This window comes from Saccopteryx leptura, chromosome 6 (genome assembly GCF_036850995.1).
Source record: "Saccopteryx leptura isolate mSacLep1 chromosome 6, mSacLep1_pri_phased_curated, whole genome shotgun sequence".
NCBI classification, from domain to species: domain Eukaryota; kingdom Metazoa; phylum Chordata; class Mammalia; order Chiroptera; family Emballonuridae; genus Saccopteryx; species Saccopteryx leptura.
In genome coordinates, this window is record NC_089508.1 from 107,178,454 (window position 1) to 107,194,123 (window position 15,670).

Here is a 15,670-nt window from a genome sequence, read left to right on the forward strand (position 1 = left end):
GCTTCAAGCCAGGGACCCGTTGCTTAAGCTGGTAAGCACGTGCTCAAGCCAGTGACCTAGGGGTTTCAAACTTGGGTCCTCTGTGTCTCAGTCCAATACTCTATCCACTGCACCACCACCTGGTCAGGTAGAGCACTTTTATAAAAATAAAACTGAAAAAGTAGCCTTAAGATATGTTATAAAATGCTCTGTATGCAAACTAAGGAGACAATTTATTATTCAAAGCAAAGCATCTGTAGGTATTAGTATGTATTCATGCATTTTTGTTGTTTGGCTTATTATCTGAGAAGGTTGAAGAAGAAATAAAGGGAAACAGCAAACTTTTACTTTATGTACTTCCAATTATTCAAGTTTGTTTATGAAAAGCACATATTTTTATAGCATAAAAAATAAATATGAAAAAAGCAACTAAAAAAAAAATCAAATTTTTTTTTACCTGGGTGCCTGACCAGGCAGTGGTGCAGTGGATAGTGTCAGACTGGGATGCAAAGGACCCAGGTTCAAGATCCCAAGGTTGCCAGCTTGAGCGCGGGCTCATCTGGTTTGAGCAAAGCTCACCAGCTTGGACCCAAGGTCGCTGGCTCGAGCAAGGGGTTACTCGGTCTGCTGAAGGCCCACGGTCAAGGAACGTATGAGAAAGCAATCAATGAACAACTAAGGTGTCGCAAGGAAAAACTGATGATTGATGCTTCTCATCTCTCTCCATTCCTGTCTGTCTGTCCCTATCTATCCCTCTCTCTGACTTTCTCTCTCTGTAAAAAAAAAAATAATTTTTTTTACCTGGGAGTGAAATAGAGAAGAAACTACTAATTGTTAATAAACTCAAGTTAACCCTGGCCGGGTAGTTCAGTTGGTTAGAGTGTTGTCCTAATACACCATAGTTGCGGGTTTCATCCCTGGTCAGGGCACATATAAGAATCAACCAATGAGGCCCTGGATAGCTAGCTCAATCGGTTAGACAGAGTGTGGTCCCAAAACACCAAAGTTGCAGGTGGGACCCCAGTCAGGGGGGAAGTGACCAATGAACAGAGAATTGAGTGGAACAAATGAATGCTTCTCTCTCTCTCCCTCCCCTTTCTCTTTGTCTCTGTAAATTCAATCAATAAACTTTAAAAAAAGGATCAACCCATGAATGCATAAATAAATGAAACAACAAATCAATGTTTTTCTCTCCCCCTTCTCCTCTTCTAAAATCAATAAATTTAAAAAATAAATGGAAGATTTCAGAATAAAGTTAAATAGTAACAATGTATAGATAGCACTTTAAACTCTCTTTTGTATATTATCTTTCCTATGAATACTTGTAATAATTTCTTAGTGATAGCTCATCTATGGAATTTTCCACATCTGTTTTCCTTTTGTTCTACTCTCTCAAAGGAAGAGATAGATGCCCTTTCTTTTCTATTCTATTGGGGATCCTGGATTCTCTACATTCTTCTTGACATAAATAATTTATATTTAAAGTGTTATTATTTTTTGTTTTCTCTAGGACTAGTCTATATCTTCTTTCATATAGAAACTGTGTCTACCTTAGTATTCCCAAAACCTAGCATAGTGCTGAGCACATACGTACTCAAGTATGTTTTATTACTAATAAAATAAATTAATTTTATTGTATCCATTTTGTAGCGTGGAAATTTTTACCTTGGAAAAGCTGACAGGTAAAATAGTATTGCTTCATCTTGACTAAAATCAAAACACAAACCCGGTTCCAACCTGTAATGCCACTTGTGTGACTTTTCACAGAATGATGGAAAAATAACAAATAACACAAACTGAATGTTTCCTATATGCTAGACATTCTTCTAAGTGCTTTACAGAAATCTGTTACAGATGAAGAAAAAGGCACAGAGTTTAAATAATATAACAAGTAAGAAGCAGAGTCAGGGATTTAAACCACACACAGCCTGGATCTAGTGCCTACTTACCTATGCTTTTTGGTTTCCAGAAATAAACCTGAAAGAAAAATAGTATCTACTATCTGTCTTTAACAACAACTAATTAAACATATTTTACAAACTATCAAAATAAAAACACTGCAACTAAGATAAACAAGAAAAGTATTGTTTTTTCCAGAGTAGTTTAAAATAACAAAGAACTATAGAATGAAATAGGCTGTTATTTTTTTTATCTCTAAATTTCCTAAAAGTAATGTTTCAAACATAACTAATGTCCTGAAGAAAATAAAATATTCAGAATAACAAAGCAAAACAAAAAATCAAAGCAAAACAAAAGCAAACATGAGTCAATTCAAGATTTTGCAAAGTAATTTAGGAGCCAAAATAGTCTTTCAATTTCCTTCCCATACAGCATGTTCACAAAGCCTGGAAACTACATACGGTACATGCTAACAGAAAATACTGCATCAAAGTCAGGCTTAGTATTTTACTCAATAGCTATATGCAATGAACTAGTTAGTAGATAAAAATTCTTATAAAACACTTTGACCAATTCATAAAATTTATCCAATAGGGGAAGAATAAAAATATGAATATATGAGGACTGTATTTATTTAAAAAACAACTCTATAGAACACTAACACAGAAAAATGGAAAAGAAAATAAATCCAGAAAAATTACCAAATTTAAAATCCCAACACTAAGTCTTAGCCTGTCCTAAACAGTTCCTTGTAACCCAACTATTTTCTCTTTCTGTGAATGCTTCCATTAATTTTGGTCAATATGTTCCTGATTATGTCACCTTAGCTGGTATTATTCTCTTAAAGATACTATTTGCTCTTGGGGAACAGAAAGCATGTCTTGGGATCTTTAATCTCTCAAAATTTTAATTTAGGAGGACTGTTTTGCCTAGTGATAAACTGACGGTTGGCACTTAAAAAAGGTGAGATTTCAGGCCCTGGCTGGTTGGCTCAGCGGTAGAGCGTCGGCCTGGTGTGCGGGGGACCCGGGTTCGATTCCCGGCCAGGGCACATAGGAGAAGCGCCCATTTGCTTCTTCACCCCCCCCTCCTTCCTCTCTGTCTCTCTCTTCCCCTCCCGCAGCCAAGGCTCCATTGGAGCAAAGATGGCCCGGGCGCTGGGGATGGCTCCTTGGCCTCTGCCCCAGGCACTAGAGTGGCTCTGGTCACAGCAGAGCGACGCCCCGGAGGGGCAGAGCATTGCCCCCCGTGCCGGGTGGATCCCGGTCGGGCGCATGCGGGAGTCTGTCTGACTGTCTCTCCCCGTTTCCAGCTTCAGAAAAAAAAAAAAAGTGAGATTTCAAACTTTCTCCCTATTTTCAGAAATGGTTGTTTGCTTTGTACTACTTGAAAAAGTATTACCTTTATAAAAATTCAAATAAATATTTGAACCACAGATTATGATCGAAGTTTCTAAGATTTAAAGAACTGATTCAGGTTTAGGACTGTGTAGTAGGTCTTTGGGATTTAAGTACTAAAATAGTAATAGATTTCATTTAGTTTCCATAAATAAAATTTCATATGACTCTTTAGGATAATGTTATGAATAAGCTTTGAGAACCTAATCATACCATATTTTCTACTACATATTTTTAAGACATTTGAGCACAGTGATATAATTAAAATTTCAAACCTCAAAAAAACCAGTTTTCCTGACTTTAAATTTGAAATTAAGTACTTTCCAATAAAAGTTATCCCATAATCCAGGCTGGTAGACCAAAAATTCAAAAAATTTTCAATGTCATCATTCTTGTAGCTCATCTGTTAACAACAACAACAAAAGAATCACCACTTAGAACTTTTTTCTCAAGATCAAGTCAGAGTAATGGCAGCGTGAGTGAGAAATACCCTTGATCTCTCCCCTTGAAATTTCAACAAATGAACAGCTACAATGGGGCTAAGCAACCCCAGCTGGGCTCACAGGCTTGCCTGAAAGATCTGTGCGTGGAATGGGACTAAGGGTGGGAAAGGTTGAGAAGGTAGAGGAAGATAAGAAGCACTTGTGATCGGCTCTGGAGAGGAGAGAAACCTGCACTGTCTGCGCTGTTGTCTGCCAGGACTCTGGAGAGAAGCCTGGAGTGACTGGGTCTCCTTCTACTGGGAGGAGCAGTAAGACTGAGGGGCAATGAGGGAGATACTAAAACAAAGAGGTAGCAGAACAAAGAGTCATGGCTAGTGTTCTCATGGTCTGCTGGCAGCCCACACTCAGCGTAGACAGAAAAAAACAAACTATAGCCTCTCAGCCTCCCAGATCCTGCCTCCCTCACCTTGCAGGTACTGAGAAAGGCAGAGGCATAACCCACAGCTACTTCTCCAGAGCCCCTCTCTTCCATGTAGAACAGAGGTGCTCTGTGTCTGGTACCCTGGTCTGCTGAAATATGAGGAGGAGCTCCTGGAAGCCTGAGATGTCAATACTAAAGTTGTAAAGGTCTCACAACATGCCTCACCTACTATCAAACCTGCAGCCCCACCTCCATTACTGCTACAGCAACATCTCAGCACAGGTCAGCCCAGGGATCTCACAGAGCTAAAACTTAAAATACAATGCCCCTTACTGGAATAAAACAGAGAAATCTCTCAAATCTGAAATTTCTTCTCTTTTTCTTTTGAATTTCATTTTAATTTTTCTATTTTATCTTAATTTTGTGGGTGTCATATTTTTTTATTTTTACTCTTTGTTTTATTGATGATTTTTCTTTTATTTTCATTATTTTAAAAAATTTTTACTTTTTATTGTATTTTATACTTTTAGATGTTTTTTGTTAGATTTCCTAAGAATGCCCCACTCTCAAATGCCACCAAGGATGAAGAAAACGAATGCCATGAGTACACAAGAAAGAGATGTGGTTCAGAAAGAAAAGGAAGTATCTCCAGAAAGCAATCTCAATCACATAGAAACTCTGGAGTTAAACAATAGAGAATTTGAAATTGAAGTTATGAAAATATTCAGTGAGGTGTGAGAAAAAAATGATAGGCTATTTATTTATAAGTGAGAAAAAGAGCAATAGACAGACAGACTCCCACATGTGCCCCAACCAGGATCTACGTGGCAACTCCTGTCTGGGGCTATCCTCAGCACCTGAGGCCAACAGTAGGACCAACCGAACTATCCTCAGCTCCCAGGATTGATACTTGAATCAAGTGAGCCACTGGCTATGAAACGGGGAGGGGGAGAGAAAGACAAGCACATGGTCACTTCTCATGTGTGCCCTGGTCTGGGATTGAACCTGGGATGTCTGTACTCTGGGCCAGAGACTGAGCCAACCAGCCAGGATCTCAATCTAAGATTCTATACTCAGATAAACTACCAATCAATAACAAACACAAAATGAAATCAAGGCATTTCTAACAAACTTAGGAATTTAACACTCAACAACCTTCACTCAAAAATTTATTTCCTAAAGGAAAGAAGCTCACAAGAAAAGCAAGAAGCAAAGAGCAAAGATGAGCAAAGTAACTGGGAAAGATCTACATTCAAGATGGCAGAAGGGCAGGTGGAAGCTGCTCCCAGCACCAAAATGAAATTACAACTAGATTATAGGACAATTATCCTGAATAACCAACTGAAGACTAGCTGAAGAAAAGTCTTATAACCAAGCCACACAGAAACTAGCAGGAAGGACAGGGATGCAAAAAGGGCTGGCCCCACTCCCATAAGTGCGGCTGAGGTATCAAAAGGATATCTGAGCTGCAAGGGGTTTCCCTTAAGAAGCCTGAGTTCTAAACCCCAAGCTGGGCCCAGAGTACCACAGTTGGAAGAGGTGCCCACATAACATCGGCCTGTGAAAAGCAGCAGGGCTTCTGTGTGTCAGGGAGAGACAGAATCCACTAGAGACACAGGCACTCTCATAAAGAGCCAACACACAAAATTTCTTGGCAGCCATTCATCCTAGGCTCAGGCGGAGGGAGGCACGAGCAGACTGGAGTTGTGCAAGGAGAGTCTGAGGATTGTGGCTCAGAGGAGTAAGCTGAAGGGACAGTTATCAGGATCCCTGTGCTGAGTCATTCCCCATACTGCAGAAACCATCTACTTAGATGGAGTACTCCCATCCAAATGGTATCAGCCTGGGGGAAAGCAAAAGCACCAATCTCTGGACTCAATCTCACCCCACTTTTTGGAGTTTACGCCTACCTGAGTAGTACAGCCAGAGGCTCTTCTAGTAACTAAGCCTAACAGGCAGCCAGTGAGCAAAGAAAAGCAAAGGTGTTTCAGTGGAGGGGGGGGAGCCCCGAGGGGCTCTTGCTTTTGGCCAAGCACGACCCAACCCGCTCTGGGGACAGTGCCAGGTGGGGAGTTTGACTGGGCAGTACACCTGTCAAACGGTAACGCAGGTGTCCTAAGGCGAGCTCAGGGAGGACAGAAACCTCCCGTGGAGCCTTAGAAGGGCAAAAGCTCACTTGATCTTGATTTTCAGTATGAATACAGACCGTGAAAGTGGGGCCTCACGATCCTTCTGACCTTTTGGGTTTTAAGCAGGAGGTGTCAGAAAAGTTACCACAGGGATAACTGGCTTGTGGCGGCCAAGCATTCATAGTGACGTCGCTTTTTGATCCTTCGATGTCGGCTCTTCCTATCATTGTGAAGCAGAATTCACCAAGCGTTGGATTGTTCACCCACTAATAGGGAACGTGAGCTGGGTTTAGACCGTCGTGAGACAGGTTAGTGTTATCCTACTGATGATGTGTTGTTGCCATGGTAATCCTGCTCAATACAAGAGGAACCACAGGTTCAGACATTTGGTGTATGTGCTTGGCTGAGGAGCCAATGGGGCGAAGCTACCATCTGTGGGATTATGACTGAACGCCTCTAAGTCAGAATCCCGCCCAGGCGGAACGATAGGGCAGCGCCGCGGAGCCTCGGATAGCCAGTCCCCTGCTGTCCCCGCCAGTGGGCCGCTGCGTGCACCCCCACATGGTGCGGCGTGCTCCTCCGCGCATCGGACCGGTCCGGTGCGGAGAGCCCCTTGTCTTGGGAAATGGGGCGCGGCCGGAAAGGGGGCCGCCCCCTCCCCCGTCACGCAACGCATGTTCGTGGGGAACCTGGTGCTAAACCATTCATAGACGACCTGCTTCTGGGTCAGGGATTCATATGTAGCAGAGCAGCTCCCTCGCTGCGATCTACTGAAAGTCAGCCCTCCACACAAGGGTTTGTTTAAATAATTATTTAAAAAAGAAAGGCAAAGGTAGATCTCGGGGTAACTTTTGCTGACGTGCTCGAGCCCAGTGCTGGTAAACACTGGCCTTGGTGTGCAGCTTGGCCCTTCCTGTGTGCATCCAAGCCAGCAGAGGCAGCCATAAACTGTGGATAGACTGTAGCCCCAGATAGGTAACCAAGGGCCAGTCACAGGCACCAGAGTCCCTACCAAGTGGCCTAGAAACAACATAACCTAGTAGCCAGTTTCAGACACCAGAGCAGGATCCAATAAGCTTCACAAGCAGCATACTGGAAGGGAAATCTTAGCAGGTACCAAATATTGCTGAGGCCAATTCTGCTTGCTGTCGTCAGCAGCACACCTGCACAGGAGCTTACGTACCATGGTTGAGCCTGAGCCTCAAAGTCAGTGAACCTCAGAGTCAATCCTATACACGGGCCAATAGCAATCAAGATTCAATTACAACAGAAGGGCCCACATAACCAATACAAAGGATACTCCTAAAGCACACAGCTCAGGTGATCAAGGAGACTACAACACTGGATACCACAGGACACCTACTAAATAATGCCACACCATGAAGACTGGGAATCATACCATATCCACCTAATTCATAGAAACAAACACAAAAAGGAAGCTAGAATGGGGAGTATAAACAGACCCTAAATGAAAAAACAGTAGAACTCTCCAGAAAAAGAGCTACAAGAAATGGAGGAAGGCAATTTCTCAGGTACAGAGTTCAAAGTAGTGGGTATAAGGATGCTCAACAGCATGAAAAAGGACATAGAAATCATAAAAAGGGAATAGACAGAAATGAAGACTACAATATTTGACATCAAGAACACAGTGGAGGCTGTAGCCAGATAGCTTGGTTGGTTAAAGCATCATCCAGAAGCACAGAGATTGTCAGTTTGATCCTTGATCAGGGCACATACAGGAACAGATCAATGTTCCCGTCTCTCTCTCTAAAATCAATAAAAATAAACATTAAAATAAAAGAATATACATTGAAAGGCATAAACAGTAGTTTGGATGAAGAAGAGGACAGAAACAGCAATTTGGAAGACAAGGTAGAAAAAACACCTAATCACAGCACAAGGAAGAAAAAACAAGAAGAGTTCAACGGATCTTTGGAACAACATGAAGTGTAACAACATCACATCATTGAAGTACCAGAAAAAGGAGAGAGCAAGGGATCAAAAACATATTTGAAGAATTAATGCCTAAAAACCTACCTAACTTCATGAAGAAAAAAAGACATAATCCAGAAGTGGAGAGTCCCAAACAAGATGGACCCAAAGAGGCCCACTCAAAGACACATCATAATTAAAATGCCAAAGGTTAAAGATCAAAAGAGTATCTAAAAATCAGCAAGAGAAATACAGTCAGTTTCCTGCAAGGGAGCTCCCATAAGACTGTCAGGTGATTCACAATAGAAACATTTCAGGCCAGAAGGGACTGGCATGAAATATTCAAGATGATGAAAAGCAAGAAGTGTTATTTATAGTTTAAAAGGCAGATTAGAAGTTAGAACAGGGGGTCCTTGGTTTATGACACAGTTCTATTCCTACGACAGTATGTAACCCAAATTTTGGTGTAAATGAAACACACCCTAGCCTAACACAAACAGAACACTTGTGGTTTTAACAGTCCAAAATGGTGTAGGTCAGGGGTCGGGAACCTTTTGAGCTGAGAACACCATAAACACCACATATTTTAAAATGTAATTCCGTGACAGCCATACAATATGTGTAACACTAAATACAAGTAAATGTGTGCATATTATGTAAGACCAACACTTTTAAAGTACAATAAGTCTCTGAATTCTTTTTAATAACCTAGTTATGCCGTTGCTAACCAATGATGAATAAAGTACTTCTTACCATTAATGGACTTCTGGTGCTGCATGGTTTTGCTGATAGCTTTGTAGTCTGGTTGATGTGTGGTGAGGTTAAGCTTTATGCAGGCGTTGAGACTTCCATCCGTTAAACGTGATCGTAGGTTGGTCTTAACGTTCTTTATATGTGAGAAAGACTGCTCACATGCATACGTAGAGCCAAACATTGTCAATACAGCAATACTCACATACTGCAGCGTGTGGTATGTGACAGGAAGCGCGTTCCAAGTTTTGACAATCAGCTGGTCCGTGGGTTCAAGTTTTTTCATTTCTCTCCACTTGTGTTTGTTTGCTTGCCAACTCTGCTTGCTGTTGTGCAAGTCTTTCCAAATCTTCATTCAGTGATTTTAACTTACCCACACGTCTGAGGCCTTCAGGTCAGCAGGTTGTAGCTCAAAATTTCTGACGAAGACACCAGGGTAACTCAGGTCAGGTCTGTCCACTGCACATTTGTGTGGATGGGTGATGAACTTAAAAAGACAAGTGCGCTCAAGAAATTCTCCAAAGTGTGCTTTGAATGACTGCAGGAGATTAGATGTGAAGCCCGCTAGCTGCTGGAGATCAAGATGTTGAGCAGGTCACTTGCTGTGCATGCATCTTTAAACTCTCTCAGTTTTTCAAAGTGTAGTAAACGACCTGTTTCAAGTCAGTGATGAAGAGTTCCAGCTTGTTTTCAAATGCAAACTCTGCTTGTTGAAGGGATAAGACTGTATTTCCAATGCCTTGCATTTTCACATTGAGTTGGTTCAGATGTTCAGTCATGTCCACAAGACAGAAGACTTCAGGAGCCACTCAGTGTTAGCTAACTCAGGATGCTCAACGTTTTTCATTTCAAGAAAAGTCTGGATTTCGCTCAGACAAGCCACGAAACAGCTAAGCACCTTCTCTCTTGACAACCAACGCACATTCTATGCAGAAGCAGACCAGGATAATTATTCCCAACCTCATCTAGCAGTGTTTTAAACTGGCAATCATTTAAAGCTCAGGCAACAATAAGGTTGACCACCCAAATGACCAGCGACATCACCTCACCAAGCTGCTCGCCACACATCTGAGCACAAAGCGCCTCCTGATGCAGGATGCAGCAAAAACATAGGATGGGTCTCTTTTCATGTTCACGAAGAAGCGCTTTGAATCCTCTGTTTTCCCCACCATGCACGGAGCACCATCAGTACACAATGAAATAAGGTTATCCAGCAGTAGATTTTTTTCTTTAGTGAACTCAGTGAAAGACTTGAATAAATCCTCCCCTCTTGTTGTCTCTTTCATAGGCAAAACACAAGACTTTCCTCACATAGAATGTCACCGACAGCATACCTTGCAATCACGCTGAACTGGGATAAATGGCTTACGTCCATTGACTCATCCAAAGTGAGAGAAAAGAATGGTGCTGCATTTATGTCCTTCACTTGTGTTGCCTCAATTTGGTTTGCCATCATGATGGTACGATTGTGAACAGTTCTTGCCAACAGAGGCATGTCTTTTATTCATTTGATTATCTTGTCTTTATCCGAAAAGTCGTCAAAAAGTTCATTGGCAACATCAAGCATGAATGTTTTGGCATATTCCCCATCTGTGAATGGCTTTCTGTTTCTTACAATTGCTAAGCACAAACAAAGCTAGCCGAATTCCAGTCACCTTGTTGGATCCAAACACAGAGTTGCTTCTGACTAGCTTGCATTCTGCACAGTAGCTCTGACATGCTTTCCTGCTGTCCCCCGCTGGATATTTCAATGCAAATGTAGTATGACGTGTGTCGATGTGCCGCTTTATATTTGACCGTTTCATCGATGCAATTTTATCATTGCATATTAGACACACTGCAGAACCTGCTCTCTCCACAAAGGCGAATTCCTCTGTCCATTCCTGCTAAAAAGTATGATACTCATCTTTTTTTCTTTTAGCCATCTTCTTCATCAAAAGGGTTTCTGCAATTAGCTAGCTGACTACTTGATTAAAAGGAGGGAAGTTTACTTCCTGACCTCACAATGACCCGTGTACCTTACGCATTATCCAATAAAAATTTGTTGTCCCAGAGGACGGCTGTGATTGGCTCCAGCCACCCGCAACCATGAACATGAGCAGTAGGAAATGAATTGATTGTAATACATGAGAATGTTCTATATTTTTAAAGTTATTATTTCTTTTAGTAAAGATTTGTCTGCGAGCCAGATGCAGCCATCAAAAGAGCCACATCTGGCTCATGAGCCATAGGTTCCCAACCCCTGGGGTAGGTAAACATACTGAGGGATGCCAACTCCTTCACTCTCACATGCCACGTTACTGCATATTCTTCCACCACGTGCAACCAAACTAGTTTGCCCATGTAGTCCATAAGTACGATGCTAATGGTGTAAGCTGAAACACTCATGTCTCAAGTTTTTAAAGTTTTCATGGGAGGGTTGTATACTCGAAACATCGTATGTCAAGACTATCGTGACCCAAGGATCCCCTGTAATATCATAAAGTTTGATGGAATAAAGAACTTCAAAAATCTTCTCCTCCATAGAAGCCACTAAAAAAAAAAAAAAAAAAAACAAAAAAAACCAGTAAAAGTAAAATTTTTCAGAAGTCTGGAAATTACCATGTTTCCTCATGCATTAAGACACACCTTATTTAGAAAAATTTGTGGTCTAAAAACTGGGTGTGTCCATATAGTGGTTGTGGCATTTCAAATGCCATAGATCAGGGGTCCCCAAACTCTTTACACAGGGGCCAGTTCACTGTCCCTCAGACCGTTGGAGGGCCGGACTCTAAAAAAAACTATGAACAAATCCCTATGCACACTGCACATATCTTAAAGTAAAAAAACAAAATGGGAACAAATACAATATTTAAAATAAAGAACAAGTAAATTTAGCCAAAAACTTTTTATTATCATTCACGTATTTTATAGAAAAAGCAAAGGAAATGTAGCAAACGGGTCAGGGTTATACAAAAAAAAATTTACAGGTTTGCACAGGTTGCTCTATTTACATCTGGGAGCGGCTCTCCCCCACATCACGCACAGCAGCTGCACTTGTCTGATGCCCCTTTGCAGATGCAGCCCTGGGCACACTTGGCACAGCCCGCGGGGCAGCAGGAGCAGCAGCTTTTCTTACAGGAGGTGCATTTGCATTCTTTGCATTTGCAGGAGCCGGCACAGGTGCAGGAGCCATCGGCGGCGCAGGAGCAGTTGGGATCCATGGCGAGCTCAAGTGGTGGCTGGAGTCCAGGGACAGCTGCAAAGCCGATCGCTGGGACTTCGAGGAGTCGTAGTAAGAACAAGTAAATTTAAATCAACAAACTGACCAGTATTTCATTGGGAACTATGGGCCTGCTTTTGGCTAATGAGATGGTCAATGTGCTCCTCTCACTGACCACCAATGAAAGAGGTGCCCCTTCCGGAAGTGCGGCGGGGGCCAGATAAATGGCCTCGGGGGCCGCATGCGGCCCGTGGGCTGTAGTTTGGGGACCCCTGCCATAGATAGAACTGAGGACGAAGCAATATATGACGACAGTGATTCACCATCAGACACAGATGAGGACAAGCTAATGGATGGGAATTTTGACAGTGATACAGAGTTGTATGAATTTTATGATGAATAAAACTTGAGTTCAATAATTTTATGTAATACATTTTTTCAAAATTAAGATGCGTCTTATACATGGGAGCATTTTATACATGGGGAAATACTTTGGGTAACCAAAGTTTGTAACAATCAAGAACTTTTATTAAAAAAAAATGGATGAATCTCAATAGAAACAATGAGCTCTGTGGCATTTCAAACTTACAACTCCCATCCCCCCTCCCATCTCCACAGTAGCTTTGAAAACCAACAGCTCACAATCACAATCACTATCAGTCACTGGAGTAGTCAGAACTGGAATGAGACTCTTGAAAGCTTCATTCTAAGAGAACTGTCATTATTTAACTTATCTATCTGCTCCTGAGAAAATTCACTTGCAACGCTTGTCTTGACTTAACTCAGAGCTCACACAGTCCAACAACTTTTTCCCTGGGAACATTTAGAAAACAATTAGTAGCAATTGTTTAATATCACAGCAACCTAAGGCAGCAATCACTGAGGAGGTAAACAACAAGCTAAGCAAAAACCTTAAAAGGAAAAGCTGGGAATGAGCTATCCATAGGGAACTTCGACAAGCTCAGACACACTAATAAAAATATATGAGGCCGTAAGTATGTGTAGGGCTGCAAGCACACACAGGAAAGACTGGAGATGGAGCTAAGCTTTCACCACTAGCTGACCCTGGGGCTCTACATAAGAGAGATGTGGCTCTTGCCAGGTGGCTCCATGGATCGAGTGTCATCCGAGCTCACGGAGGTTGCGGTTTAGCTACGGGGTCATGACCGGGCACATATAAGAAGCAATAGGTGAGTACACAGCTAAATGAAACAATTAAGTGGAATGAGTTGATGTTTCTCTCTCTGTGTCTCCCTCCCCCTGCCCCCCACCCCATCTCTCTCCTCTCCCTTTCTTTTTCTATCGATGGGGGAAAAAAGAAAAATGTGAAAGCAAAGACAGAATTGTAAACTACTTGAACACTGATGATATTACAGTAGGCAGTAAGCTAGTTAGATGTGAACAAAGGAGAAGAGAACAAAACTGGCTAAGCCTAAACCTGATTAAATCTAGAAGTTACAGCTTCAGAAACCCAAAGATACAGCCACATTGTCTGACAAAGGGACTTAATCCCCAAGCTGGTAAACTCTCCAATCTACCCAAAGAACAATCCATCAGTTTCCACAGATTACAGGGGAGAAAGAACCAGTAAAGGGGAAATTGCTGGCCAAGTTGGTAGTAGAAACGAAAATAGCACACAGGGAGGGCCCAGCAGAAGCAAAGAGCCAGGAAAGAAATTGGTTAGTTTGAAAGAAAGCCTAAGATAACATAGAGCTTAACAAAGGCCCAAGGTCGTTCAATTGCTCTTTCATGTGCACACTCTCTCCATAGCAGCTGTGTGGGCTTAGCAGCCACATGAGCACAGGCCCAAGTCAGCACCAATTGTGGCCCAAGTGCAGTCTTGGCAGTGGATGTGCAGATGAAGAAATGAGACAGAGAGAAGTTCTGCATCTCTAGGTCCTGATCCCGCTGGGCCTGATAGGCACCGGTATGGGCTTATGTGGCCCCAGGGGCTAGAATTCTACAGCAGGATGGAACTGAGCCATGTGGTTGTGGATGAGACACTGGACACCTGCAGACAGTTCTTTGTTTTGCTCCAATAAACCTTCCCACAATTGCTCAATCCTAATGCTTTTCTTTTGATTCCATGGAAGAACCCATTTTGCACCAGCAACGATGTCCTAATATACACAGAGCCCTTTGGCAAAGACCAGGAGCCTTGTACAAGACTTCCAGCCCTGCCTAACTGCATGGTGGTACAGTGGATAGTGTCGATCTGGGACACTGAGGTCCCAGGTTCGAAATCCCGAGGTCACCAGCTTGAGTATGGGGTCACTGGCTTGAGTAGGGAGTCACTAGTTCAGCTAGAGCCCCCCAGTCAAGATACATTTGAGAAAGCAATCAATGAACAACTAAAGTGTTGCAGCTATGAGTTGATGCTTCTCATCTCTCTCCCATCCTATTTGTCTGTCCCTGTCTGTCCCTCTCTCTCTCTTTCACACACACACACAAATTTCCTTTTAAGAAAGTCTCTGTCCAATCATTAGGTGACCATTAAGTTGGACAAGTAATATAAATAATTCAGTGGTCACGTAGGAGAAAAGACAGATTCCACAGAGTGAGTTCAAGAAAGTCATTTAAAAAAAAAATACAAGCTACAAAAGCAAACAGAAACAGCAGAAACAACAACAGATCCTAGAGAGGAAGATGAAACAATTCTCGCCCCATGAACCTATCTGCAAACATGGTTAGATCCAATCCTTCTCTTTTATACTAATAACATGTTTCATATTTGACATAATTCTTTTATCATTCCATCAACTCCTTTACTCCTTAGCAATTGTCCAAAACTTAGCCAAGTGCTCTATACAGTTACTTATTTTTTTCTACATAGTTATAAAATGACTGCTATGATCCATCATTTTCAGATTTTTAAAGAAATAAATGGAAGTATTTATAAGTTTTTAAAGCATTTATAAGTTATGTCAGGTTTACAAGAAGTGGCTTATAGTAATAAACAACTTGCCTCTAGAAGCCTCTAAGGACAACTGATGGAACAAGAAGGATGACTGGGAACCTTGAAGCGACTGATTTAAAAGAATTTGAATAATGGCAACAAATTTCTAGTAACACAAACATTCCACTTACTAGCTGTGTTATTGTGATTAAGAGTGAAGAAACAAAATAAAGTCACCATAGCCAAGCTAACAAAATTATGTAAATCAGCTGAAACATCATGAATAATAGATTTTATTTTACTTTAGCCTGAGGACTTAAATTTTTGAACTTTTCAGGTATGTGTCAATGCCTGAAGAAATATATAAATTCTATAGATAACCCTCAGAAGAACTCAAGTAAGAATGTTCAAGAACTGAGGAGAGCCCTGGCCAGGTAGCTCAGCTGGTTAGAGCATCGTCTGGATTTGCCAAGGCTGTGGGTTCAAGCTTTGGCTGCAGACAGGAATAAACCAAAGGAACTGGCCAGGTGTAAGGCCGGTGGCCACTGCTGTGGCCATGCAGGCTCTCATTGGATTCAGGTAGATGGTAAAGGAACAGTGGAGCCAGAAAATAGAAGGCCAT

The 15,670-nt window shown here is 41.9% G+C and overlaps 2 protein-coding genes across 6 annotated transcripts in view; both read right to left on the reverse strand.

Moving 5' to 3' along the window:
• The window catches only part of RALGAPA1 (Ral GTPase activating protein catalytic subunit alpha 1), a 262,025-nt gene that overhangs the window by 200,416 nt on the left and 45,939 nt on the right, over positions 1-15,670 (reverse strand). The window lies entirely within an intron of this gene.
• On the reverse strand, positions 11,826-12,217 carry LOC136376024 (metallothionein-2). Its single transcript, XM_066341785.1, has one exon. It carries the CDS (start codon positions 12,151-12,153, stop codon positions 11,968-11,970), a length of 186 nt encoding a protein of 61 aa, XP_066197882.1. The 5' UTR covers positions 12,154-12,217; the 3' UTR covers positions 11,826-11,967.

Excerpts from the sequence above, each read along its gene's own strand:
- LOC136376024 (XM_066341785.1), bottom strand. The coding sequence starts at position 12,153 with ATGGATCCCAACTGCTCCTGCGCCGCCGATGGCTCCTGCACCTGTGCC.